At 39.0% G+C, this 27,728-nt stretch overlaps 1 protein-coding gene across 3 annotated transcripts in view; it reads right to left on the bottom strand.

Moving 5' to 3' along the window:
* Positions 1-27,728, bottom strand: part of ARHGEF28 (Rho guanine nucleotide exchange factor 28) — a 311,840-nt gene that overhangs the window by 6,542 nt on the left and 277,570 nt on the right. For 2 of the 3 annotated variants that reach the window (XM_060093040.1, XM_060093041.1), the window contains 4 exons: positions 25,933-25,971; positions 25,791-25,838; positions 19,945-20,412; positions 17,908-18,208 (listed from right to left, as the gene is read on the bottom strand). In XM_060093040.1, the coding sequence (XP_059949023.1) occupies positions 17,908-18,208; positions 19,945-20,412; positions 25,791-25,838; positions 25,933-25,971 (856 nt within the window). Of the gene's footprint in view, positions 1-17,899; positions 18,209-19,944; positions 20,413-25,790; positions 25,839-25,932; positions 25,972-27,728 lie in introns of those variants that run through there. The other variant, XM_060093042.1, reaches the window with a different exon arrangement.

The following is a 27,728-nucleotide window of genomic DNA, read 5'->3' as shown; positions in this document are numbered from 1 at the left end:
ACCGTGGGGACTTCCCGGGCAGTCCAGTGGTTAAGACCTTGCCTTCCAATGCACGGGGTGCGGGTTTGATCCCTGGTCGGAAAGCGAAGATTCCACATGCCTCATGGCCAAAAAAATCAAAACATAAAACAGTAGCAATGTTGTAGCAAATTCAATAAAGACTTTAAAAATGGTCCACATTAAAAAAAAATGATACCGTGGTGATGTTTAAAAAAAGAGAAAGAATCCATATCTTTTAGAGAAAGATACTGAACTATTGAATATTTTGGGATGAAATGATAGGATATCCTGGATTTGCTTTAAGATAACCTAACATGAGAGGACAAAAGAAAAGGGCATCGATGAACCAGGATTAGCTGTGTCGGTAATCGTTAATTCATTAAGTGATTCTATTTTTGTGCATGTTCCATGATAAGTTTTTTAAAAGTCCATACTCTTTCATATACTTGGACTATAAAATTATAAAGGGCTCTCTGTTATTCCAATAGCATAGCTTCTACATATCTGATATAAACAGAATACTGTGGCAATAAACTAGATAGATGTCTCTTCTGGATGTGAAATATGTATAGATCAGTTTTTGTTTTTTTGGGTTTTTTGGGGGGTTAGGCGGGCCTTTCACTGTTGTGGCCTCTCCCGTTGCGGAGCACAGGTTCTGGACGCGCAGGCTCAGCGGCCATGGCTCACGGGCCCAGCCGCTCCGCGGCATGTGGGATCTTCCCGGACCGGGGCACGAACCCGTATCCCCTGCATTGGCAGGCGGACTCTCAACCACTGAGCCACCAGGGAAGTCCTAGAAAAATCTCATTTTATACCCTGAGTCCATTTGTGAATTGATAATGTTCTTTTAGAATTTGGATTCCTATTCTTTAGTCTTCTGAGTTTACTTAAAACTAAAAAGTAACATTTTTAAAGAAATAAGAACTAAAAGATGTACATCTAGTCCAACAATATCTGAGTAAATTTCAGTTCCTAACAATAGTAGGTGTCAATATATAATGTCAAATGAATGAATGAATTACTGAATACCTTATTCAAAAACTCTACCTACTGTAATTAGAGTTGTGGGAATCACCAATTTGGAATTCTTACGTTTAGAAAGTACCTTACAATTTCATTTATTCTAATCCTTGTCTTCTCAGTAGGAATGAAGCTGAAAATGTAGTCAAGATAGAACTGCATAATAGGGCTTCTCTCTTTAAGCCACTAACATTATTTGACCTTGAGTCAAGCATTCAATTCAAACCTCACACCAATCCACAATGGTAGGTACACTATGGAATATGAAAAGGAGAGCTTAAAACAAACCTAACTTGAAAATGGAACACAACTCAGGAACACAAGAAGCTGAAGAAAACATCCAAAAACCATAATTAACATCTTCAAAAAATTTTAAAAAGATATTTCGGCCACCAAACAAGATTCCATAAAATAGGAACTATAAGAGAACAAGGAAAAATCTCTTAGAAATTAAAAATATGCTGGCTGAATTTTTTTTTTTTTTCGGTACGCGGGCCTCTCACTGCTGTGGCCTCTCCCATTGCGGAGCACAGGCTCCGGACGCGCAGGCCCAGCGGCCATGGCTCACGGGCCCAGCTGCTCCGCAGCATGTGGGATCTTCCGGGACTGGGGCACGAACCCGTGTCCCCTGCATCGGCAGGTGGACTCTCAACCACTGCGCCACCAGGGAAGCCCAGGGACAGCTTTTTAAGATTGTGCTGAATTAAACAATATGTAGGTCTCCAGCTACAAGGACAGGGCAGTATTTTCCTGCCTGAAAATGGCACTGAATTCCTCTTAAAGCTGTAGAGACCAGGGACTCCTAAGTACCATGGCAATAAAATTGGAAACTGCCTTCTGCATGACCCTACCCACACTGAAAGAGTTATGCCTCTCACTTTGCTGAAAGAAGAACTGAATTCATTTCTCTGCCAGGTGAATAATGCAGGAAATCAACCTAGGAATTTTAATGCTGCATTTACTTCTTACTGGTTCAGTAGAGGGAAAAGCAGATGTTAAAATTCTTAAGCATACCAGATCCAGTGTTTTGCTTTAAACCAGAAGAAGGCAAGCAATTAGATCAAACACACCCAAGCTAATTAGTTCTACCTACTTCTTAATAATTATGTTATTACCAGACTTTTTAAAAAAGGCACCCAATTCTTTAAAGGTATATAAATGAGTGTTTTTTTCTCTTGATCAACTACAAAATTATGAGATGTCAAAGAACTTACATGCCTTTTTCTGTTCTGAGAAATTGGTATTTACAGTTTTCAGAGCAACATAAAATTTTTTCTTTTTAAAAACGAGAATTACTTTGTAATTCTTATCTGTTTGAAATAACATTTGCTGAGAAACCAAACCCTGAAATATCTTTTCCAACTGCAGCTTTGAATTTATGTCACTCAAAAATGATTAAAATTTGAAAAGTACAACATTATAGAAAATGTTTTCAATGTAAATTTTCACACTCAGCATTCTTTTCATATTTATGTTTGCAATCAGAGCAGAGATGACTATATTACATTTCTGGAAATTAAACTTAAATACTTTTAGAAATTGTACCATTAGAGAAGTAGGCAGTTTGCAGAACAGAGGCAAAATTAGGACTTTATTAAAACAGGAATCAAATGAGAACATATATACTAAGATTAATTACTTTACTCCTTGGAGCCATCTCTTCCTATAGGAGATGATTTTACATTGTCTTATGCATACAAATGTCATGTGGAGCTACTCTAGATGTTAATATTTGTGCTTCCTGACTTGTGACCTATGACTAACACTGGAGCCTAAGAAACGAATTTCCCTTTTATTATCTACCAGGTGACACAAATTCCCAAGTTTACACTACATCCTCCTCCTTTTAGACAGATCTCTTTCTTCTGTAAACAACTCTTTTTAAGAAGGAGCCATAGCATTACCATACAATTTAACTTCTCTTTAGTGGAATCAGCCACCAAGAGCAAAGAGCAAGTAGCCTCAGTGACTTAGTGACCAATGGCCCCAGCGCCTTCCAGACCAATAAGGGCCACTAAGCACACTGCCCTCTGATAGCCTGTTACCTCACAGAGTAGGAAGATGCAGACACAGATAACTATAAAAGAGGCTAATGAACACTGTCCACAGGCGGACACCACTTCAGAGATCTTCCAAAGAGAGCACTTTTAGATGTGGTAGCCAGGACAGCCTTCAGAGCAAAGACAGAACTGGAATTGAGCCTGGCTGACCAGAATGTCAACAGGAAGAGGTGGCCTCGGGTGGAGGTATTTTAGGTAAAGCTCACCCCTACTGCAAAGGGGAGGAAATGCTGGATGCCATAAGAAAAGAGAGCTGTTGGGTCTGGTGGAATTATGAGTTTAGTGCAGATAAATCAAAGGGGTGGGGCTGTGTTGGAAGAGTAGGTTGTGGAGGGTTTTGAATGGGAATGCTGGGAGTTTTAACTTTAGGAGGTAAGTTTTGCAGCTGCTGGTGATCAGGACCCTTCTATGGTCCCATGTCTATCTACATACCTGGCTTCACCTGCACATGTAGGTCCAGGGCAGGGTCAGAAGGGAACTGTTATTCCCCATTTTTCATCTGCTTGGAATAAGCCCACATCTAGCCAGTCAAGTTTCCATCCCTTTGATGGACAAAGCATTATTTATTTTTTCAGTTAGTAGAGGGTGTGTCAGAAGGAAAACTGTTTTGAGCTTCTTGTCCGTTCACTCTTCAATCAACACTGAGTGCCTAGTATGTGCCCTGCACTGGGTCGGACACCAGGGAAACCGAGTTGAACAAGACTTTGTCTCAGCACCCAGGAAGTTTATAGCCCATACAATCACTTCAAAAACTGTTCAGGTTTCTTAAAAGCTAAATAGGCACCAATTCTAGGATGAATTCTACTCCTAGGTATTTATCCAAGAAAAATTAAAACATAATTCACAAAAAGCCTTGTACAGACTGTTTATAGCAGTTTTATTTATAAGAGCCAAAAACTAGAAATAAGCCAGGTATCTATCCACAGAAGACTGGATAATTGTGGTAAATTCATCTAAGCAAGATTCCTTAGTAATAAAAGGGAACCAATTGCAGATTCATGCAACAGCATGGGTGCATCTCAAAAACAGTATGTTGAGCGAAAAAACCCTGGATACATAAAGGTAAATAGTATTTGATTCCATGTCATTCTAGAATAAGCAAAATTAACCTGTGGTTGATGGAAAGCAGATGAGTAGCTGCTTCTGGGAGTGAAGGTTGGTTGGTAAGAGGTATAAGGGAGCTTTCTAGAGTGATGGCAGTATTCTGTGCCTTGAAATTCTTTCCACAAAAATGACTGAATAATAGAGTTAATATCTGAGCATTCAATGTGTGTAAATATCTCAAACAAACGATATATAGCAACTTAAGAGTCCAGAGGGAAAACAAGTGACAAAATATGGTGGAAAGTAACACAAGGATTTACTGGACACTACAGAATCATAAGGAAAGCTCCTAACCCAGATTGGGAGGGTCTGGATAGGCATTTGGAGGAAAGTGACCCTGGAGCTGGGGTCTTGAAAGACGAACAAGAGTTTACCAGGTTGAGAATAAAGGGTGGAGGAGAGGATATTCCTGAAAGAGGAAATAGATGTACAAAAGGGGCAGGGATAGCTGGCCTTTCACATAAATGGAAGAACTTCCTACGGCTGGACCACAGGGAGAGAAAGGACAGAGCAGCATGAGATGAGGCTGAGAGATCAGAGGTCAGATCAGGCCTCCAGGCCCAAGCACATAACCTCCTGCGCTTCATCAGCAATGACTAATTTCAGCACACGGTGCATCTGAATAAGCCCAAGGAAGGTGACCCAAAAAAGCCCTAAGAGGACTGGACACAAATCCTTATCCACAGGCCCAAATGCTGGCCTAGGGGCTAAACAAAACTCTATCTAAAATTCATTGTGTTGTACTTGGTATTCAGAAGACAACCCACGTGGTAAATCACGTTGGCATATGTCGTTTGGATTTCAATTGTTCCTACAGGAGAAAGGATGTATTTGAAGGGTGTGCCATGCACAATGAGTTTATTTCAACACCCACTTACATCACTGGTTTTCTTCTTAGTATACTTTAAGGAATAGTAGCCCTGCAAGGTTCTGGGCTGGAGAAGAGGATGTTGCGGTTAAATAGGTTTGGGAAGTGCCATTTTTGGAGAGTCACAGTACACATGAGCACAATGAAAGTTTTGAAGAAGTTGTGTAGTCGCCAAACCACCATTTCCCAGTACCATCTGATTATGGGAACCTTCTATCATGTACTGTGGAATGTTTTTTGAGAAGTGTCTATTTAGATAATACTCCAATGAGATATAATATGTCCTTCAGGTCCCCAGAGCAACTATTTTGGAAGCGGCCCAGTGGATGAAGCAACTGAATGTTCTTCCTAATGCTCTAAACACAAGGTATAACAGTAACAGTGACAGTAACTGTGCCTACTAAGTGCTTCCAAAGTTCTCAGAATTGTACGTTTCGTCTTATAAAACCCTCATACCACCTACAAAGTAGATACTGTCAGAAGTCCAATTTTACAGATGAGGAAACTGACACACACCAAGTTTAAGCACTTGCTTAAGTTTTCACAGGTGGTAAATCTGAACACAGGCCTTCTATCTTCACCACTATGCCACTCAGCCACCTCCACTGTTCAATATTGATCAGGTTTATTCCTTCATGCATTCATTTGTTAATCTATTCATTGATTCATTCATTCAAATCCCTCATGTAAAAGTGAAGTACCAGAAAATACACCTAAAGTTCATTACATTGGAAAAAGCATCGTTTTAGTCTATGTTTGCTGAAACTTGGTTTAGGAGGTGGGAGAAGATGGATTCTTTATCTTTTTATCTTTGAATGACAGGGAAATATCACATCACCTACCTTCTTCACATGAACATATGTCTCGTCTTGATCATTCTGGTCAAAAATGATATTGCTAGGCAGGCTTCCGCCCTAGTGTTTTTTCTGGGTCCTTGTTGAATTAGTCATTTAATCAAGCCCTTCATGAAATACATTTTCTGAAATTTTCTTGAACCATACATCCTCAAAGTTAGCCAATAGTCTAAAAATGTAAAATAACCATCTCTAAAAAAAATACCCACCATATCTATATATTACCTATATCTCTTATCTGAAGAGGAAATATTTTAATTTGAAGATGAAATATTTTAACTCACTGGCAGCAGCATTTGCAAAAATGCTTCCATATTCCTATCAGAAGCAATGATAATTTCTTTGAGTAGGATACTTTTTTTTTTTTTTTTTTTTTTTGCGGTACACGGGCCTCTCACTGTTGTGGCCTCTCCCGTTGTGGAGCACAGGCTCCAGACACGCAGGCTCAGCGGCCATGGCTCACGGGCCCAGCCGCTCCGCGGCATGTGGGATCTTCCCGGACCAGGGCACGAACCCGTCTCCCCTGCATCGGCAGGCGGACTCTCAACCACTGTGCCACCAGGGAAGCCCAGAGTAGGATAATTTTAATGTGATTTTTCCCAGTACTTTGCTCACACAGTTAAGATTTAAGCTTTTCCCCGCTACGCCCATTAAGGTAATCACCTCATACCCAGCTCAGAGCAGACGTAGCTCATAAAAGACAAATGTGGTATCTGATCTTTCACAATGCTTTACCTCAGGTTGCTTGTTCAGCATAAAATAACTAAAATTTAAAAAAAAATCTTTGCTGATAGTTGAGTGAAGTACCCTAAAAGGCAGCTAAGCACACCCTCCCCCTTGCAATACTGCTGCATTCTCCTTTCAAGGGGGATGGGATTCCAGTCCGCAGTCCTCGGGGACACATCAGTGTGTGACTGTACATCCTCACACTGGAGCCCAAATGCAAAATAGCGCCTCATGACTATGCTGACTAACACACCATCACATTTTGGCCCAAACCTTCCTTTTGTTTTCTCCTTCCAAGCTATGTGCCAGTGAAAAGTAGTTTGCACATGCGAAACTTTGTGGGTGCATTTTAGAGCTCATGCTGAACAGAAGCATCAAGTGTCTAAAAATACAGGATGAGCTCTACTTTGTGTATAATCTATCATGCCAATCTGGATACATTAACAAGTAATCAAAAATAGGTTAACTATTTTTGGTAGGAATAAATTCATCAAGAGTCAGAAGTTTAATCTACTCATTGGAAGTAACGCAGCTTTAAAAGCCTTTAGTTTCTTAAAAGAAGGTTGCATTTGAATCAGATGGAATATATATTAAGAATTATACATTCCATATTCTTGTTATATAATAACATCCTCAAAACAGAGCCATATGGAAACAAGTCAAGGAAACACAACCTACATTTATCCAAAAGTTTAGGCTTACGTAATTTTAAGAATATTTAATAGCTCCATATTTACTGCACTAAAATAAGAAGAAAAAAAAACCCAGCATAGCTAAACAGTTAACTGCAAGGGTGCGTCTGAAATGAGAAGAATACAAGCCTAAGATCCTAAACACAGATTCTAGAAGCTTTTGGCAAAGCCAAGTATGTGAAGTCTCTTTCTCCTTGACTCCTAATATCTCACCATCCCATCTTCTGCCATCTGCCTCTAGCAAATGTCAGTGGATTCCCAGGATGGAAGCATGTTTCCTTTCTGATTCATTCCTAAAAGACTCCCCAAAATATGGCCTACTGCAATTGAGCATGACTGCCCTGAATTCATGGTAAATAACCAAAGCCATAGTCTTCTTTCAGCCATCCAGAAGAATCAAGAATCCCTCCCATCTAAAGGACTGGTGTCTAGGGCTTCCCTGGTGGCGCAGTGGTTGAGAGTCTGCCTGCTAATGCAGGGGACACGGGTTCGAGCCCTGGTCTGGGAGGATCCCACATGCCGCGGAGCAGCTAGGCCCGTGAGCCACGGCTACTGAGCCTGCGCGTCTGGAGCCTGTGCTCCTGCAACAAGAGAGGCCGCGATAGTGAGAGGCCTGCGTACCGCGATGAAGAGTGGCCCCCACTTGCCACAACTAGAGAAAGCCCTCGCACAGAAACGAAGACCCAACACAGCAAAAATAAATAAATTAATTAATAAACTCCTACCAACAACATCTTCTTAAAAAAAAATAAAGAACTGGTGTCTAAATTGAACACTTACAGACTCCTATACTGACAGCCCAAACCATCTTTGAGAAATAGGAACTTCAAAATTCAGAATCTACAAGAAAGTACTGAGGCTTTTGAGAACATGTTAGAAAACAGAGCGTTAAAATCACCTCCTGATTTGGGGTTTTGCATGGAGAGGGCTCTGAGCACGCGATTCCTGTTTTTTGTTGCTGGCGTATTTATGAGACTCTTAGAACACAAGGTCCTTATTGCAATGTTATAACATTCTGTGTGATTAATTGATTGCAAGTCACTGCACAGGGTGCCAAGATCGCTGGTAGGAAGCAGGTCATTAAATAAAATTTAAACTCTGCCAATGTTTTGCTGGTAAATGCTTCTTCCAAAGCTTTACAGCAGCACCAGTCCTTACAAAATGACCTCAATTCACCTGAGAAGTAGAGTCTCCTGTATTTTTGGTGGATGATCCAAATATTCTATATTTAATCCAAACATCCAGCATGTTATGTTTTAGGAAGAAAAACCTGTAGTGTAATGAAATTTGCACAAAGAGGGCTATGGAAAAGAGTCGCCATGAAAATAATTAAATTCTGCACAGTTGTACTGTGAAATTGTTCAGCAAAAGGCTCAGGGTCCTATCCTGCAGAACTGGGAACCTCTGTAAGACCACATTTTTCCTTAGGTAAACCTTCAAACCAAGGATTAACATTTCAAATTAAATTGAATTAATATCTTACCTAGAAAGAGAATGGATACCCTGGCCCCTTCTCCAAGCAAACTCCACAGTGATTTATCATGGCAAATTAGCATCTCCACAGATCAAAACCCAGGCCCTGGCTTATTTATTATCTGGCTCGAAGTCTGAGCAGAAAAACAGGACAAGACGTTGGCCCCTCAGCCAGCTGTTTCTGGGACCTGACCAGCTGAGGACACATAGGTGCCTTTCAGTCAGTCTGTCTGGGGTAGAGCAAAGGGATATATTTCTTAAGATGCCACCACATTTGATTTTAAGATTGCTATGATAAATATATGATCTTTCAGGCAACACTTTAAGGCTGACAAGTAGAAGGTGGTGCCGGGGAAACTGGTTCACATTCTAAGAGTGTACTTAACGAAACAAATACTAATTGTTTTGCCTGGGGAGATACACTGGACTGTTAAATAGGATTTAGCAGAAGAAGAAGGGTTTAAGAAAGTGTTTCACTGATGTTGAGCTAGCTGCCCATGTTTAATTTACTGGTGTTCAAGCTACTTTATGGTTAAAAAAGAAATACCCCAGTGAACAGATAGGCTGACTAATTGTTGTTCATATAACAATTAAATGCTAAGTTGTTTATGTGACATCTTCCTAAAAGGACAGCAATGAATTAATTCATTTCTACTTGTTTAGAATAAATTAAGGCATTTTATGGAGAATATGTTTTAACTGTTTGAGCTTTCATTTGCTACACATGGCCCTGTGGGGCTATATGTACAATATTCTAAAGGGAAAAATAACTCATATAAGAAGATGCCCTCTAGAGTTGAACAAAGAGTACCTATATCAAACTGATAAATGTGTATACATCTGAAATCAAATTTATTTCAACATTAATGAGGAAGAAAAGTTGGCAACTGTTAAAGTCTGCTACCTAGAATCCAGAAAGGTATTTATGGCAAGCAATTTTATAGTCATCCTGACATTTCAGGAATGCTACCTCACATATACCCATCTTACAAAAGTTTTCAAACTCACTCAATCCAGGTAGCTAGCCTGAAGCACTTGCCTAGTCCACCTGTATTAACCCCCATCACACCCCACACGTCTACTGGCTTTCCTCAACCTGTTTCAATGCCTCAGTTAAGTCAAGCTGTGTGACTCAAGCTCATAGTTGCTTTCATTTCTGCTAAAGAGTGTGGACCTTGACTCCTTCATTCATGTCACAAATTTTTATCAAATGTTCATTAGATGCCAAACACTGTGCACTGTGCTTTGTTAATTGTGATAGACCAATGAACAAAGGAGATACATGGAGCGCCCCACTCTCTTGAAGCTTATTCTACAGTGGGACAGGCAGACCTTACATAAATGATTACACATGTCATTAATTCAAATTATGAGAAGTGCTAACAAGGGGTGTTTCCTGGTGATTCTGAGCCTTGATTTTTATCAGTCTATCCAGGACTAACAAGGACAAATAAATTCAGGATAACTGAACCCCAAAAGAGATTAAGGTCATAAACCAGAACACAATTTTTAAATTTAAAGTGAGAAATGGTTTAAACCAAAATACTCCTGTTGGGTGTTCTCAGCATTTTCTTTCTGGTAGGAAAGCCTATTCAGGGAACTCAAGTATTATTAGAAGTTTTCCTGGGGATATACTGATATAATGCAACCATTTATATAATGCAACCCATGAGGGTTGGATGTTCTGTAGATATGGAAGTTCTACATCCCAAGTTGAGATGTTCAGTCTTGCTGCCAAAATATCTCTTACATTTGGTTCTGAAAACATGGTTGACTGATGTAACTTCTTCTCTTCAGAGAGGAACAAAGGGAAGTAAAATGCTGTGATTTTTCCCTAAGACAGTTCTGGTGATATACTAACAAACACCTCCTCCTAGACCAATATGGAAAAGTAGTTAACCCTTTATATTCTAATATATTTCCATTCTGAATAAAAAAATTTCCCAATTTACATATTTAAAAAAAATCACATTTGAAACTATTGGCTTCCTACTGACATTTAGGAGACACTTTCATTTCTATCAGCAGGCCACCTCTGAATCACAATTACAATGAATTCTTTCTACCAGGTAGGGATGAAGCTGAAGTTCACCGGATCCCAGAACATGCTTGGCAATTTTTTTTTTTTAAAGTTCTGCTAACACTTCCTTCTCTTTTGTACAGATGAGGAATTAGGCTTAGGAATCACGCAGCAGCCATAGGAGCCCGAGTTAGCATTTGAACTGAGGTTCTCTAACATCAAGCCCAGCACTCCAGGCTGGAAGTGCAGGGGAAGATAACAGGATGACTGCTTCAGAATCACTTAAAGAAAATGTCAGATACACAAATTTGCAGGCCCAGCCAAGTCCTACCGAATCAGAATCTCTGCACAGAGGAATTCATATTTCTATTGCCTGCTCCCAGAAACCATGGTACACAGCCAGCTACAGTAACCACGGTTCTGGTAGCCAATCCCACCCATGGCATCTCACTTCTCATGAGCCTCACAGTTAGAGGGTGGCCCTCTGTAACACCATCACAGGATTTTGGGAGTTGGAGTTGGGGGGCAAAGTCTCTCTGGGTTTTAATACACTGGCCTTAACTCCATCCAGTACACTCAACTCCATTTTTCTAAATTCATCTTTTCACAGAGACTGAATGAATAAAAAGAAAAGTTGTCTTCTTTGAAAAACAGAGACAGCAACCACCATCTCACAGGATGTTGTAAAGGGCAAATGAGACCATGAATTCAAAATGTGCTTTCGAATGGCATGAAGTGCCATATAATATTACATTAATTCACCCAAACGTGAACTAATTGGGATGGAATTTCCAAGCCAAGAGGAATATAAACTTCTCAATTTAAGTGAAAAAGAAAGTACAAGTTAGACCATCTATTTTTACAAATAAAGTTTTACTGGAACACAGCTAATCTCATTTTTTTTTTTAACATCTTGATTGGAGTATAATTGCTTTACAGTGGTGTGTTAGTTTCTTAATGTACTGTTTACGGCTGATTTAGAGCTATAACGGCAGAGTTGACTATATGTAACAAAGACCGACAGCCTGAGAAGACTCAAGTCTTCACTGTGTGGTCCTTTAAGGAAAAGTCTGTCACCCCCTCTGAACCAGATGGTCATATTTTTCTTAGGCAAACATAAAACATCAGTCCTTAGCTGAACACCCCACATTTTAGGCAAGTCCTAAAAATTGAATTTTCACGGTTGGATGGACATGGGGGTGAGAGAGGAGACAGTCCCCAGATTCTGATTTGTGGAAGGCATGATGTTTTCTTTGCCCACTTTGGATCATTGTCCCAGGAGTCATTGAGACTGACAGGAGCACGCCTTATCCTTCAGGTATGTTTGGTACCTAAATGGTTACAAACTTTCCTTGCAAAGCCAACCCTTAATCACTTTGAGAGTAAAGCCGCACTGTACTAGAGAGTTCAAATATGTAACCCACAGACCACATACATGTGTATGTACATGTATGTATATATGTACTTGTATGTAGGGTGGTTTTTTTTTTTTCCAGGATTTAAGCTAAGGATGACCCAAGGTCAGGCCTAACCCCCTGGAATCCTTCGTACTGAGTAGGTTCCCACTTTAGCAGCTTGTTCAAACCAAATTGGAAGCTCGGCGGGGATGAACAGCCAGCCACACGGCTGGCTGGCTGCCTCTGAATCCACCCACCTGCTGGTTTTGCTCTCCTGCTGTGTACTGGGCTCTATTCACTAAGGCGGGATGGCCCTGGCCCAGCTGGCTCACATAGCAAACCTGCCCCCAGAGAGCTATGCAGTCAGGAAGTTGGCAGTCAGCACCCCTGGCTCACCAGGCTCTACAAGCAAATGGCATGTTTCCCTTTCCTGGTACGAAATCTGCAAAATCATCTATACTTGTCAGTGAGAAAAATTAAAATTAAGTCTTTGAGCCCAATTATTTATGCTCTTGTCATAACGCAGATGACCGAGAGCAAGCAGTATTATGATTTCCTTTAAAATGTTAACCAAAGTGATAGCCAAGATTCTAGAAGAAAAGATAAAGAGCTGATCAATGATTTCCCAATTTTGACTCCTACAAACTCCCATAGATATATCTGGATAATAACTTGATGTCATATGAATATTCTCAACCCTTCAGCTTTGGTTTTATTTAAGCAATCCAAAATAAAGGCATCTAATATTCCCTCCCAATCAGAGAGAGAGTTCAAAATTCCCAAGGCCCTTTAATTATGGTCTAGGTTTGGGAAAATGTCCTAATGAATATATAGACATCTTTCTGCCCTAATTTCTGTATTGACACAGGTTTGATAACAGATACCTATATCTACAAATATAAAGAATATAGATATTTATCACAATTTTACTGTTACGCATTTTTTTAAACAAAGTTTAGTTCACTTCCCTAACCAAGTTAAAAAAAAAAGCTTAGATTGTTAAATTATAGTTCAAGCTTGGTACATTTTTAAAAAAATTAAACCTTTCATGGCACCTAAAAATAGCAAAGAGAAAATAACAATTTTATCCTGTGTTAAAGGCTGAATTGTGTCTCCCCCGAATTCATATATTATAAAGTCCTAACCCCCATTACCTCAAAATATATTCGAATATAGAGCCTTCAAAGAAGTAATTAAGTGAGGTCATTAAGGTGGGTCCTAATCCAATACGGCTGATGTCCTTTAAGAAGATGAAATTAGGACACAGATTTGCACAGAGGGAAGACCATGTGAAGACAGGGAGAAGATAACCCTCTATAAGCCAAGAAGAGAGGCCTCAGAAAAAGCAACCCTGCCAACACCTTGATCTTTGACTTCCAGCCTCCAGAACTTTATTATGGCAGCTCTAGCAAACTTATACATCCACCTTTTCAAATACTTCTTTGTCACTGAAGTTTATATTATCTAACGCCAGCTTCAGTTTTATGGGAAATTGCCTGTAGGTCTTTAGCAAAGCTTCCTTCCACACAGATTACACAAATAAGGTACCCATTTCTGAATTATAGAATATTTTTAAAACATTAGAAATTATCACATACTCACTTCTTAAAGACTATTACTTGAATACTAACTACAGCATAGCCTTTTATTTGGAAATTTTCTATCCTATTTCCATATGTAAAAAACATGTCATTGAAAATTTAACACAGCTGTCTGTATTTAAAAAAATATAACAACATTGCCAAGATGAAGTATTCTGAATACAATGCTTTGAATTTGAAAATATTTTGATGGGCACCAAATTCTAACAAGCAGCAAAGCGAAAAACTCTTCTGGAATCCAAACTTGATAAAGTTATTCTTTTTCCAATGTCAACTATGTGACTAAGGCATGAAATTTGGTTCTCGATTTAAATTTTATCATATGCATTATGGCAAAACTATGATGCTTTAACTACATTGAAAAGGAACTTTTTAGGTAACCTGCAAATATTGAGGTACAGATAAAAATACAACTGAAAAGGGAGACTAAGAAGATTTCAGATTAATTATCATACCAGAAAGTATTTTCTCTGTTGATTAATGAAAAAAAAGGCAAATATAAACTAAAAGAGACATTGAGTAAATAGTCCTAGAATTCTAAAGCTAGGAGAGAAAAAAAAGGCACAGAAAGAATGTTTTTTGTTGGTTTTGCCTTTAAGAAGACTAATACAGGTGAGCATTTCATGGGGCCAATTACATAGCAATTGTCCTACGGGGACTATATTGTTTAAAGAAATTCAAATTTTCTGTAGCCTTGGCTAGTATCCCTCAGAGGAGTGCAGATTAAGTTCCTAAACCAACCATCTCTTCCACTATAAATAAAATCAAATACCGATTTGGATCTAATGTTCAAACATCAAGAATTTTGTTCATGAGACAACTTCCAAAACTGGAAAGTAAAGTTCTTTATAAAGTATTACCTTAAAAAATATTTACAAGTAACACAGGGGTATTGTTAGGCAACACTAGAGAAACAAATGATCCTTAACAAAATGTGTCTTATGGGAAAAAAGTGAAGCTAAAGGGTATTTATATCTGAAGATCCTCAGAGCTCATGCAAGCACTGGCCACCACAGCCCAAATGATTGAGAAATATTTTCCAAATGGTAATATTAAAAAAAGAAGGAAGGGACGAAAACAACAACAAAGAACTGGGCCTTCATCCTGAACATGCTGCCAGATATTACAATAGGATTTATTCTGGTTCTACTCCAACTTCTTTTAAAAGGACAATTCAAAACAGCATTCTAGAAATTAACAACGAACGTGCAGTGTAATGGTTCAGAGCATGGGCTCCGGAACCAGTCTTCCCAGTCCCTCTCTGGCTCTGCTATTTACTAGCTCTGTGGCCTTGGACAAGTCACTGAACCTCTCTGTGCCTCAGTTTCCCCCCTCAAATGGAGATAATAACAGAACCATCTCAGTGGGTGGTTTTGAGTACTAAATGAATTTCTCCATGTCAAACCTTAGCACAGTGCTTGAAATTTGGCAAGTGTCATATAAGTGTAAGTGGTGGCAGTGGTGATGGAGATATTGAAAAACCAACTGGAACACGAAGAGCACAGTAAAATGTCTGGTGAAGCTGGCTTGAAAAAACGAAATGAAAACTCCAATCTAGGTGACAGCTAAACACGTTAGAGAATTTTATTTACATACAATTTTTTCCACTTACTGTTCCCAAAATTCACATTTCCACCGATCTGAGCTGCTCTTAGGCACCCAGTACAAGACCAGACAAAAGAGCAAAGCATTCTTTAAGGAGCTGCCTGAAAACAGCTGACCTTAGGGCCTACTGATGAAACCAAACCACGGTTAAACACACATTTAACAAAAACACCAGCCAAGAACAGGAGAGGCAAACTTTGTTAGCCAGGTCATCACTGATGACCACTCACACAAAGATACAGGAGCAAATGTGAAAGCAGGGGACATTGACATGGCACCATCCTTGATTCTAGCACATGGACTGTCCCCCTCTCCACCAGCATAGCCTGGACTGGTTTCTTCTGGCCTCCTCCTGTCCCCCCCTCCTGCCTCCCACCCCCTCCCCACCGGCCTACGTGGACAGCACAAGCAGAGTCTAGTGAAGACCACCATCAGTGGCTTATTTTGAGCTACTTTTGATTCTAAGAACCGTGAAAGCTCTGGAGTGGCTTGAACAATTTTATCTGGCCCTGACAACCCCCTTAAGAATATATATCCAATTTTCATTCCACTTCCCTACCACCTCCTTAATCTCTGACTTTCTTCTCTCTCCTCCAGAAACTGCTTATCACGCTTAAGGAAACAATCGTAAATAGGGTTTTCTGACCAGTTGCAAAACTCCGGCGCTTGACAGCCCACACTGCATTTCTGATCTAATCCCTCCTGCACACCCCAGGACGCTCCTGAGAGAGGAAGGCCAGAGTTGATTTTGCTCTGTTCTATCAATGTCCTGAGTGTCCTTGGCCTACACTGGACACAACATCTGAAGCCGAAGCACGTTTTCTCAGCATTTCCCTGGGCTATATTTAATGCCTTACATGTGGAGACACTGGTTTTGTATATAATTACTGTTTATTTCCTTAGTACATGTTCTGTCTCCTGTATGCAGGCTGCCAAATGTTTAAAAGCTTTCTACTCTAAAGCACAAGTCAACAGAAAAAGGTAGGAGATACAGAAAAAGCAGAAATACTTCTTTCAAACAAAAGTGGAATGTGGTTTAACTCAAACTGAGTTTCTGAATTACCCCAAAATCACAGGCAAAATCACAGTGACAACACAGAAAGCACTGCAGACAGCAACTTAATGAATCCAACACAGCAAAGCAACATGTATCAAGAGAAGGCATTCTTATAACTGATTCACTTTGTTATAAAGCAGAAACTAACACACCATTGTAAAGCAATTATACTCCAATAAAGATGTAAAAAAAAAAAAAAAAAGAAGGCATTCTGCAATATGGTCTCTGTAGTGTTAGGGCTGCAACGTAATACATTAAAGGGGTTACACTTTGCTACATTCTGCCCATTTTTTAAACCCCAATTCACTGTTCCATTTTTTTCTTTTTTATTTAAGGAATACTTGAAACGATACTTAAAGAACTATTTCATTCTCTCTTATATGCTGACAAGAAATAACAATGTTACAGCAATGACTGAACAATGTAAAGAATTATCCACCACTAAGAATCAACATAATTTGGATTAGTAATACATCTACTTTCAGGCAGTGTCAGAATTATTCCTCTCTAATTCGGAGAAGCTGAATGCACTTAAACCTTTTCATTGCTGACAAATTATCCTACTGACAAACTAAGAATAACTATGAAGCATGGAAACCAATCTCTGTCCAGTTCTGAAGATCTCTATACCACTGCTTGTTTCATGTTTCTGAAACATTTTGCTGTCGGTGATTTATTTCCCATCCATGTGGCCAGCCATTTGTTTATTCTATTGTATGCCATCTGTTTTTCGGTAGAGAGGTTTTGAGTTCTTCTCATTCCCTACCTCATATCCCACAGAAAACAATTTATAATAGACATAGATTTAAATCATTTGGATTCATATGGAGTTGGTAATTTGAGCTGCCTTTCATTTATATTTGGCAAATGCTTTAATGGGATTAGCAAATTGTGTCATTATGAGGTACTTATGCAGACACAACACCTTTTTTTTTTTACAATGACAAATGATGTTAACAGTTTCATTTGGGGTATTTAACGACAGTACAGAAGATTTTACTAACATTGCAGGAAATTGCCCCGAGAGACAATACAGCCCTACCACAAACCCTGTCCATATCTTTTATTTCCGAGAGTCAACAAGTATGTGTGTCAGGATGTGGTTGGGTCTACAGTGAGGAATAAATATCAAGTTGCTTCACTTTTCAAGGAAAGTTATTATTTAACCCACAGACCTAAAAACCCTGTCTGGTTCTCACATCTCAGTGGCATCCTCTAAGCCCTCCAACCATGGTCTAGTTGTCTCAATACTCACAAGCGATGGCCCTCAGACTTGCCCAAAGAAAAGTTTATGCCACAAACTCCAGCTCATCAGCACCAATTTATTCCCATTCTAGGGCCCACTTTGATTTGTTCTAAAGAACAGCCAACCATTCAGAAAAACAGCTCCTTGTGGAAACTATACAGATGATGTTTAAAGTATTAATTACCATTTTTACAAGAATCCTTGCTGCTTTGGTGGAGAGGGGGTATCTGATGACAGGACCCAGCGGCTATCCACAGTTCATGGCTGACGTCCAAGGGTTGAGAAATGTTCATCTTGAGGTCTACTTGATTTTCACTAGTCCTTACCAAATCGGAATGAGATATACTTGGGGGGTAAGTGGCATCCTGATGGATATCTGCTGGAGTCGGTTTGTTCAAAGTGTTAAGTGACATTTGCACTAAAGCTTCATTGATGAAGAATGAATTTTCATGACATAAACCCTCAGATTGATTAAGTTCCATTACCTGTGTAAGAAAAAAGAAAAAACACAATAATTCTTCCAGCAATTTGCACCAGTTTTATAAAGTATTTATTCCTAACAGAATTTAGCAATCAAGATTTTAATGAGTGAGGTCGAGAAGGATATTTACAGGATTTTAATGAGTGAGGTTGAGAAGGATATTACCCTTGACTCCCTCCTCCCATCCCCTTTTCATGAGCTAGTACCAAAAACGTCCATTGGCAACGCACAGCATATCTTAAAAGAAATAAAAATCAAATGAAAAGACATGGGCAGCTGTGTGCTCACTGCCATTAAAGTGTTTCTACTTTAAGGGAATAGCATTTTCACTTTTGCTGAATAAAAGTTGAAGACATTCATGTATATATAAAGTATTTGCAATAAATATAATTTAGCCAACTTGAAAGGAAAGTCAGATATAACACAGATCACTCTTAGAAGCTTGTCAACTTTTACAACTTTAAGTACAGTATTTACAATAGCCAGGACATGGAGGCAACCTAAATGTCCATCGACAGATAAATGGATAAAGAAGATGTGGCACATATATACAGTGGAATACTACTCAGCCATAAAAAGGAACGAAACTGAGTTATTTGTAATGAGGTGGATGGACCTAAAGTCTGTCATACAGAGTGAAGTAAGTCAGAAAGAGAAAAACAAATACCGTATGTTAATGCACATATATGGAATCTAAAAAAGGGGTACTGATGAACCTAGCGGCAGGGCAGAAATAAAGACACAGATGTAGAGAACGGACTTGAGGACACAGCGAGGGGAAGGGGAAGCTGGGATGAAGTGAGAGAGTGGCACTGACATATATACACTACCAAATGTAAAATAGCCAGCTAGTGGGAAGCAGCTGCATAGCACAGGGAGATCAGCTCGGTGCTTTGTGACCACCTAGAGGGGTGGGATAGGGAGGGTGGGAGGGACGCTCAAGAGGGAGGGGATATGGGGATATATGTATACTTATAGCTGATTCACTGTTGTACAACAGAAACGAACACAACTTTGTAAAGCAATTATATTCCAATAAAGATATTTTAAAAAAGAATATAAAAAATAAAAAGTATCTATGTGCACATAGTACAGAAAAGTAAACTCTTGGAACAAATGGAATTGTCAAGCATGGTTAGAGTGGGTGCAAAATGAAACACGGAACTTTTGGAAAGGCTTTATCCTGCCCAAATATTAATTAGTATACTACTTATGTTAACTGTCATGAGTGAAATGGATTTTGAATTTATGAGGTCAAATTTACAAAAAGAGAATAAGCTTGCAATAACGGAATAGTAGTGTACTTGTTACATTCAGTACCTATGGACATTAATAGCTTAACTGATCTGCTGAAAGGTAAATCTACACATAGCGCTGAAGACTGGAGCATATACAGGGGAGCTTGAACTACAGCATGCTGACGGTGAGCATGCCTCCAGGGTAAAGCTTGCCTCACAGGTACAACTCTTGTCTGTATTTCTTCCCTCAGGTAAGGGGGTCTCAGAGTACAATGAACCCATGATCCAGCAGCACCCGGACTTTTCACGTGTCCATACTTCAAGTCAAGGTGAATATGTATTGTCTCTAAAGGGTCCCAGCTTTTGTTACCTAAACACCGAGTAACTCTTGTGAGCTCTCACACAAGCAGCGAAAAAGACAGACGTGGGGTCAGTGGCTCCGGAACCACCACGACCACGGCCGTCTCACACGCTGCTTCCGCAAGCACAGGGAGACCCGTACCTCCACGCCTCCTCCAGGCAACGCGGCGGGAAGGCTCCTCTGCCGGCTGTGCTTCCAACCACGCAGCAGGCTCTTCTGGGCCCGCATCCTCTCCCTCTCCCTCTCCACCAGGCGCTGGCCCTCCCGCAGCCGCTCCAGGCTCTGCTGGTACTCCTGGCGCTGCTGGTCCAGCTGCCCCCGGCTGCTCAGCAGCAGCGCCTCCTGCAGCCGGCACTCCCTCTCGCGCTCCTGCAGCCGGCTGGCCTTGGCCTCCTGCGCCCGCTGCAGCTGGTCGCACCTGCGGTGCCAGCGCTGCTGGTCCTGCTGGAACTGCTGCTGCAGCTTGTGGAGGTTGGCCAGCTCCTCCCGCCGCTTCTCCTGGTCCTGGAAGGAGCTGCCTCGGAAAGAGGGGCCGGGGGACAGACCCTCCTCCTGCTGGAGAGCCAGCCTGTGGACCTCAATGTGGCTATCCTGAACGGTCAAGGCGGCCTGTCCGAGCAGAGGGCAAAAAAAGCAAAGGCGTCCGTACCTGTGTGCACCTTGGGTTGATACCACCTCAAGAGCATGACCAAATTATTTTCTCTGAATATTTCTGTCCTTGTTCTAAGTTACCTCCTGAGACTGACCTTGGCACTTCAAATAGGCTTGTCTGCATTTCCTTAGTGGTATGGCCTGGAATTTATACACAAAATAAATAAAGCACAGAAGCAATACTCATCCCCTCTTTGGGAAATGCGGTTTGTTGCTGGTTGTTGGATAATGTTTAAGCAATAAGAATTCAGTACCTAAATTCACAGGACTCTGCATTCCTGTGCTATGCCTCATTCTCTTTCTGAGGTCTTGACAGTCAGTAATTCAGGAGAATTTAAGAATCTATATAAATCTGGTAGTCCCCTTTGAGTCTCAAACCAGAAATTACTTAAGCTATATGACATACATGAAGACATAAAAATAAAAGTCAGCCACCTGGAAGCTTTGCTAAATAAACTTTTTTATAATATAATGCCCGAGAATAGCAGTTAATATCATGTTTAGGAGATGTATAAGTGGTAAAGCTAGTCTCATTACTGTTATTTCTTTGTATTATAGCAGGAAGGTCATGCACAAAACACTAAGCTGAAATTCATCTGTTTAATAGAGTGCTAAAAGGAGGCTGGACTGCTTCAGGGGACATAGGTACTCTAAAACCCAGAGGACATTACCAACCAGGGACACAGATACTCTAAAACCCAGAGGACATTACCAACCAGATTAAAAAAACATTTTTGAGTTACGGCATCTGCCTACAAAAAATTTGGCAGTATCACAGGAAATAACTGCCAAGTTTTGGAAGGATTCCACAAAACAAAACAAAAAAATATCTGTAAATGCCCCTGGAAGCTTTTAATTTTAAAAGTCCCCAGTGAAAGGACAAAGAAACAGAAAAGGGACAAATTGAAAATGGCCACATACTGGGTATGTGTGTGTATGTTGTGACTCGTTATGAGAAATTATTACTCTCCTAGGGATAAATTCTCATTTTTCTTTCCTAAAAATTTAAAAAGCTGTCCATGTAACAGATGCTGGGAAGATGGGGATTTGACCATTAGTTATTTGTTAACTCAGCAGTTTCCCACGCTTTTGAAGGTTAAAGAACTAAGGTATATTTTAAATTGGTATTTGTCTTAGAGTAAGACTCAAAAATGTATTCAGTGGGGCCTTTTGAAATAAACTTCATGTTTTTAAATTTGAAAATCAATTCAAAAAATTTCAAATTCACATGAATATTTAATTAATGTCTTTTAGCAGTTATTATAAAGAAAACAATGATACCATTGAGAATAGGTACGAATAACTCTGATATTTAAATATGAAATAATAAGCCATTCAGGACTCTGCTGACCTGGCTAAAGCAAACTGTAGACTGCACATCACCACTTAATTCTAATAAATCCTAAGGGCATCATCAGAGTAAAACAAACAAACAAAAAATCTAACATTTTATATGCCAAAACTGCTACAGGCAATGGTAACGCTCATGTAAGCATTACAATTAGATTAATTAAATGCTACCATGAAGTATTCTTCATATATATTTAACATTTGGGATAAGACTACTCCCTTCTGTAGCAGAGAGGTGAAATTTGAAGACTGGATATTCATCTTCACATTTAAAGTTTACATTTACATTTAGGACAGAGAATAACACTTGCTTTTGAAGTTTAGGAAAATTCCCAATTCACTCTCTCTCCTTTTCTTTTTTTAATTATATTGAAGTATAGTTGATTTACAACGTTGTGTTAATTTCTGCTGTACAGCAAAGTGATTTAGTTATACATGTATATTCGCTCTCTCTTAATTTTTCTCAGCTGAACTGTGTCCTTTCCTTTCTGCCTTGCCTATACCTCATCTCTAACTCTATTCTTCTAACATAGGATCAAATTTCATTTTCATCTGATTCAAAAATCCTTTGTAAAAACTTTAATCATGCATAAAACATTCAGCTTCAAAAGAGATGACTGTGCCATGAACAGAAATCTTTGAGAGCCCATATCCCTAGACCAGCTCAAAAGCTTTAAGAGAACCCACTATAGAATTTGGTATTTGCTTCAGTGTTGCAAAAACTAGGTCATTTAGGTCATCCAGCTTTTCTGAACCTTGAATCCACAGAGGGCTGCATTCAAGCTTGAAAAGAAGAGATATGACCTTGTGAGTGTTTTCATCAGGCAACACAAGCTGGGACACTCAATGTTTTCATCTCCCAAAAGTTAATGAACTGCACGCAAACTATACCCCTTCTCAGTTAAAGTTTAAAAGAAAGAATATTTGTTTTACATGAGAAATTAATCTCTAAGACCATCTACCCCAGACCAGCATATCTAATATAAGACACTAAAGGCATTCCCACTAAATCTTGAATATGACAAGGATGCTTACTATCGCTACTATTATTTAAGACGTTTCAGAATTTCTAGCCAAAGCAGTAAGCCAAGAAAATGAAATTGATATAATTATTGAAGAGTAGCCAAAATACCACTACTTTCAATTTTTTACTTTCTACTTGGAATACTCCAAAGAATCAACAGAAAAACTATTAAAACAAAAAAACAAAAATTCAGTGAGTTGGCCAGTTAAAAAATATATAAAAAACCAATACCTGTATTTATACCAGCAACCAACATTGGGGAAACAGAATGAAAAAAAAAAATTCGATTCACAATAAGAACAAAGAGACAAAAATATCCAGGAATAAACTTAGCAGAAAAAAAAGTACCTAAATGAAGACAATTACAAAGCTTTCCAGCAGAACATAAAATAACATGTTCTCAGACAAGAGAATCAATTATTGCAAAAGTGTCAATTCTCCCCAATCTAATTCATAAATATAGTAATATTTTAATTTAACTGTCTCAGTAGAAGATTAAGAAATTTGTCAGACTGATTCAAAAGCTCTTATGAAAGAACATATAGACAAACATGGAAAATAATAAGAAGAGACTGTCATGCATTCAAATATAATCCAAAACTTTAATAAATAAGATAGTGGTACTAGATCAAGAATAGGAAGATGATCAATAGACCATAAAAGAAGTCTTGATGCAAAGTATTAATAAGAAAACAGCAAATGTAGCATGATTTTTTTTCTGGTAAAAACTTAAAATCAGACTTTTATTTTCCTTATTTTCTTTTAATATTCAATAGGTATAAGATATGAAATATGAATGACAATAAACCAGTGGGGAAAAGTTTAATTTCAGTAGTAACCAAAAGAATGCAAATTAAGATCATGAGCTAACTTGACCTATTTTCAAATAGAAATTTCCATTACTTCAACATTTTCAAATTGGCAACAAGTTGTCCATATTACCCTATTGTAAATTTTTCCAGGTGTACGTAATCTATGTCCATGTCCCCTTTTTTTTTGCTGATAATGATTTTTTCATGCCTTTTTCTTTTTTTCTCATTAGTATCAATATGAGGTTTTAAAAATTTTACTAATGTCCTAAAAGAAACAATATCTGAATTTTATTGATCTTCTCTATTATTTATTTTCTATATAATTTATGCTAACTTTATTTCTTCCTTCCCTCTACTTTCTTTGGATTTTATTTTTAACTTTTTGAGATAGATGCATAACTCATTGACTTTTAGCTTTTCTTCTTTTTGAATATGTGCTTTTTAAAGCTCTAAATTTTCTCTAAGCATGACTCTAACTGTATCCTACATATTTTGATACTTAGTAATTTTATTATCCTTCAGTTAAAACTATTTTAAAATCTTCAATATATTCTCTTCATTGAGTCCTGATTTACTTAAGTATATATTTTCTTAACTTCTAAATCAACAGGAATATTCTAGTAGAATATTTGATACTGGTTTCTAAATTAATTGCACTGTGACCCTAGAATATACTTTGTATGATTTTAGTTGCTTGAAATTTGTAGAACCCTATTTTGTGGTCCATAATATGGTAAATTTTTGAAATGTTCCAGGTGTACTTAAAAAGAATGTGTATTATTCAGTTTTTGTGTGTATTATTTTATGCATGTTAATTAGGTCAAATTTACTCTTCCTGTTATTCCACTGTAACCTAACTGATTTTCTGTTCATTTTTATTATAAAGAGAAATGTGTTATAATCTTAAAAAAAAACCCTTAAAATCAGACTTTTATTTTCCTTATTTTCTTTTAATATTCAACAGGTATAAGATATGAAATATGAATGACAATAAACCAGTGGGGAAAAACGTTTAATTTCAGTAGTGACCAAAAAAAAATGCAAATTAATATCATAAGCTAACTTGACCTATTTTCGAATTGAGGACAAGTAGAGAGGGGTGCTGATTATTTTGGCAATGTCTATCAAAAACCTCAAAAAATAATTTCAGTAATTTATCCTAAGGAAACACTCACATATGTTCAAAGAGATCAGTGCACAAGGATGTGTGCTAGACTGTTATTAACACAAAAGTATAAACTATGAGGAACAGATAAATTCTATAGACCTGAATATTATTCAACCATTAAAAATCGTGCTATAGAGACAAGTGATGACATAGAAAGGTACAGGTTCCAAGAGTATGTATAAAATGATTCAAAAAACTAGAGGGATACATACCCCCATGACAACAGTAATTCTCTCACAAAATCACAAGTCATTTTACTTTATTTACCTGTATCAAGATTTTCTATAAATTTGTCTATAAACATTGCTTTCACATCGTTTTAAAATGTTTTTTAACTCACAAATTAAGCAACTAGATGTATTCAGCCTTTCTTGTGCACGACCTAAGGGATCATCCAGCCTTAGAGTCCTCATTTTCACAATGCCTGTCTTTCCTGGACAGACAGTGAGCCATCTGATGGTAGACTTTGTGGACCACTTGTCCTTGTGTGTTTGGCCCTCATCATGGTGCCAGGCCCAGAGAGGGAACTCAATAAATGTTAGGTGGATGAACCAAGAAAACAGTGAAAGAGCATATGAATTATTTAACTGCCCTAAAGGACTAAGGCCACATGTGGAAGTGAAAAAAGTTTAGGTGTGAATTTAAGTTTTCACCAGAAAATGTGAAGTCATGCTATACTCACCTAAGAAAGAAATTCATTCATAAACTTCAAGCCAGATCATACTCATCAATATTTTTTAAAGATATGAACTGTTTTATGGTTTCAAAGAAGAACGGTATAAACTGTAGTAGTGGTGATGCCTCAGGATTACAAAACCAGGTGAAGCTCAAAGCATCTAGCTGAGTTACACTTGGGGTGAGGCTTGGTGTTCTTTTAAGATCATTCACTACCTCTCAAATGTTCTAATTTTTAAAGTCCAGAACTCATCGAATAAAGTGAGTTGCATGAAGAGAAACATTCACAGGGTCAAAGCATAGTTACCTGAAGGCTATATAAGAGACGGGTTAAATTCTGTATCGCTTGTATAATCTGAAAAATAAGATTGTGAGTGTCAAATTTTTGAAAAAGCATTCTTTATCCACAAACAAAGGATGGTAACATATTTAAGGTATGCAGAGCTCACCTCTGACTGTGAAGAACCTGGGAAACTTCTATATTCCACCTAAAATACATAAAAACATAAGAAAATGAACACACTCTACTCTTGAAAAGCTGCACTGTAGTGTTCCACAGTATATGACCTCAAGGAAATCACTTCTCTAAACTCTTCCATAGTGACTGTTTCCTCCCAGAAATCAAAGCCTGTAGAATAAACCACCACTTGATGAGAGAGAACCCCCTCTGTACAGACTTGGTATCTGAGATGCATGGCAACTTTCCACCCAGCCATCCCTTAAAACACCCAGGGAAGATGGTCAAGGAGCACTGCAGGCTCTAAGTGACAATGTTTATCTCGTGCAAACCGTATTGTAAATGGAGCTCTCTGCGCCCAGGTTGAAGCTGTCTCCTGGGCCCAGCTTCCATCCTGGAGGCCAGATTTGGAAGCTAGAGATCATCATGGCTGGTCTCTAACTTTTGAGATTTACAAAGCCACAATAGACAGTGTTTGGGAGGAGAAACCAGACCCAGAGGTAGCCCAAAGGAGAGCGCTCAGCTGGTCAGCTCCAGGTCCCCCTTCTCAGAGCTCACTGGGCCCATGCATGAGCGCCTTAGTAGAAGCCCTGTCAGCAGAGGCCTTGAATGAGGCCACAGGAGACCATGTGCTCCCGGGGGGATGCATCTCTACCTCACTCATTGCCTCTCCACTGCACACATCGGGGGCACATGTGGATAGTGAGGGTTTCCAGTTTTCAGAATTCAACATTTGTCTATTTGTTTATTGTCTCTTTTCTCTCGTTAGGATGTAAGCCAACGAGTAGCAAGATTTCATCTGTGTATTCAGTACTGTACCTGCAAACCTAAAAACACTGCCTGGCATGTAATGGACATGCACACTCCATTCTATAGATCAAGAGTGAGGGGCCACTAGGCCCTCCACACCTCACGCCATGGGGATCATCAGATTCCCTGCCCTCCTACGGTCTCCTGCACACCACTTGTGGTCTTGTCTGAGCAGCTTTAAATTGAAACCTCAGGAAACGGTTCTCAGGTAACCTGGGACTTGTTGAATTCAGTTAGCTCAGGCTGATGAGGCCATGATGAGCTAGCCAGGTCTTTTCTTCCCACCCCTCACCGTTCCCCAACACTGCCCATGAAAGACATCATTACTAAGTAGCACCTTCAACAGAGGAAGGACAAACGATGGGAAAGGAGATGAAGTTTAGTCATTAGATCTGCGCCCAACCCTCAGGAAGATAACTGGGGCTGAGAACCCCTGTTCTGTAGTGAGTTCTGGAGTTCTCTCTGCTCTTCTGGTTCTGTCCTTGCTCCACATTCCACTGCTTTTGCAATAAAAAGATTGTATGGGATATAATTTTTATATTCTACACACATAAGAAACATAGACATGAGCTGGATTATGCTACATGTAGTTACTTATTCCCAAGATCCACTTGGTCTGATACCAGGCAGGAATTTTGAACATCATCTCTGTAATGGAGTTCGTCTGCCACCTTGTGGTGAATGTGCATAGCTGCAGTAGGTGCTTTACACACGGGATATTTTGCCGTTTGGGTTACAAATCAGTAATTTTGAAAAATCCTTTCAGAAATGCTTTTTTTTTTTTTTTAAACCTTACCATATTAAGAAAGATAATTACAAAATCCCCATCATATGCTTCTTTAAAGTGTGATTTCAAATGATCCTGCCGTGTATGTCAGTTCATTTCGTTTCTCAAAATGCCTTACGAATGGCAACATTTTCCAGGTAGGTTCATCCAAAGAGGACCCTGAACACGTAACCTCTTACCTGTCACTGAAT

The sequence above is a fragment of the Mesoplodon densirostris genome, chromosome 3, assembly GCF_025265405.1.
Source record: "Mesoplodon densirostris isolate mMesDen1 chromosome 3, mMesDen1 primary haplotype, whole genome shotgun sequence".
Lineage (NCBI taxonomy): Eukaryota > Metazoa > Chordata > Mammalia > Artiodactyla > Ziphiidae > Mesoplodon > Mesoplodon densirostris.
Note: the sequence above shows the minus strand (reverse complement) of the source record. Positions and strands in the feature narration are given on the sequence as shown.